This window comes from Hippocampus comes, unplaced genomic scaffold, assembly GCF_001891065.2.
Source record: "Hippocampus comes isolate QL1 unplaced genomic scaffold, H_comes_QL1_v1.1 C16624146, whole genome shotgun sequence".
Lineage (NCBI taxonomy): Eukaryota > Metazoa > Chordata > Actinopteri > Syngnathiformes > Syngnathidae > Hippocampus > Hippocampus comes.
The window spans coordinates 1-611 of NW_017835295.1; the positions used below are offsets into that span (position 1 = coordinate 1).

Here is a 611-nt window from a genome sequence, read left to right on the forward strand (position 1 = left end):
TTTTTTTTTTTTTTTGTGCAAAGGCTCTGTGCAGGGCCAAAGACAGAGAAATAGAACTGGAGAAACACCTTACTGCCATTGCCGAGAGAGAAAACGGCCGCCTGCGGCAAGACAATACGAAGATGGAAAACGATCTCCAGTATTTGGCGGAAAAGACAAAAACTCTCGAGGTGGATTGTTTCCTTTTGATTTGAAACATTACCATAAAATTGCCAAAATGCGATGACTAACCTTTTGCCCCCTCCCCAATCCATGCTCAGAACCATAACTTCAAGGCCAAACAGAAGCTGGAGCAGTTTCGGGTGCAAATGAACTGGGACCAGCAGGCCTTGAATTCCTTTTTGGAGGAATCGACCATAAAAGACGATGACATGATGGCTATCATGAAGTATACACATCAGGATGAGCAGAGGATCAAGGTCATTAACAAATTGGCACCACGCGTTTCTTTTCGTCGTTTCCGAATCGTTCTCAACTGCGTTGGAATTGTCCGCCCCGCAGTCACTGACTTTGGCCATTGAGAGGACGACGGTGGAGGGCAATAAAAAGCACAAAGGACTTGACAAGGAAATGACCGAAACTTTAGCGGCGCAGGTACTGAAACAAAAGAA

At 45.3% G+C, this 611-nt stretch overlaps 1 protein-coding gene across 1 annotated transcript; it reads left to right on the forward strand.

Annotated features, from left to right (window-relative positions):
- Positions 1-24: 24 nt before the first annotated feature.
- Positions 25-594, forward strand: LOC109508798 (coiled-coil domain-containing protein 39-like; the record flags this gene model as incomplete). Its single annotated transcript, XM_019858759.1, has 3 exons — positions 25-170; positions 261-419; positions 502-594. Coding segments are annotated over exons 1-3 (300 nt in total), but the record flags the coding sequence as incomplete, so codon positions are not given.
- Between the last annotated feature and the right edge of the window lie 17 nt (positions 595-611).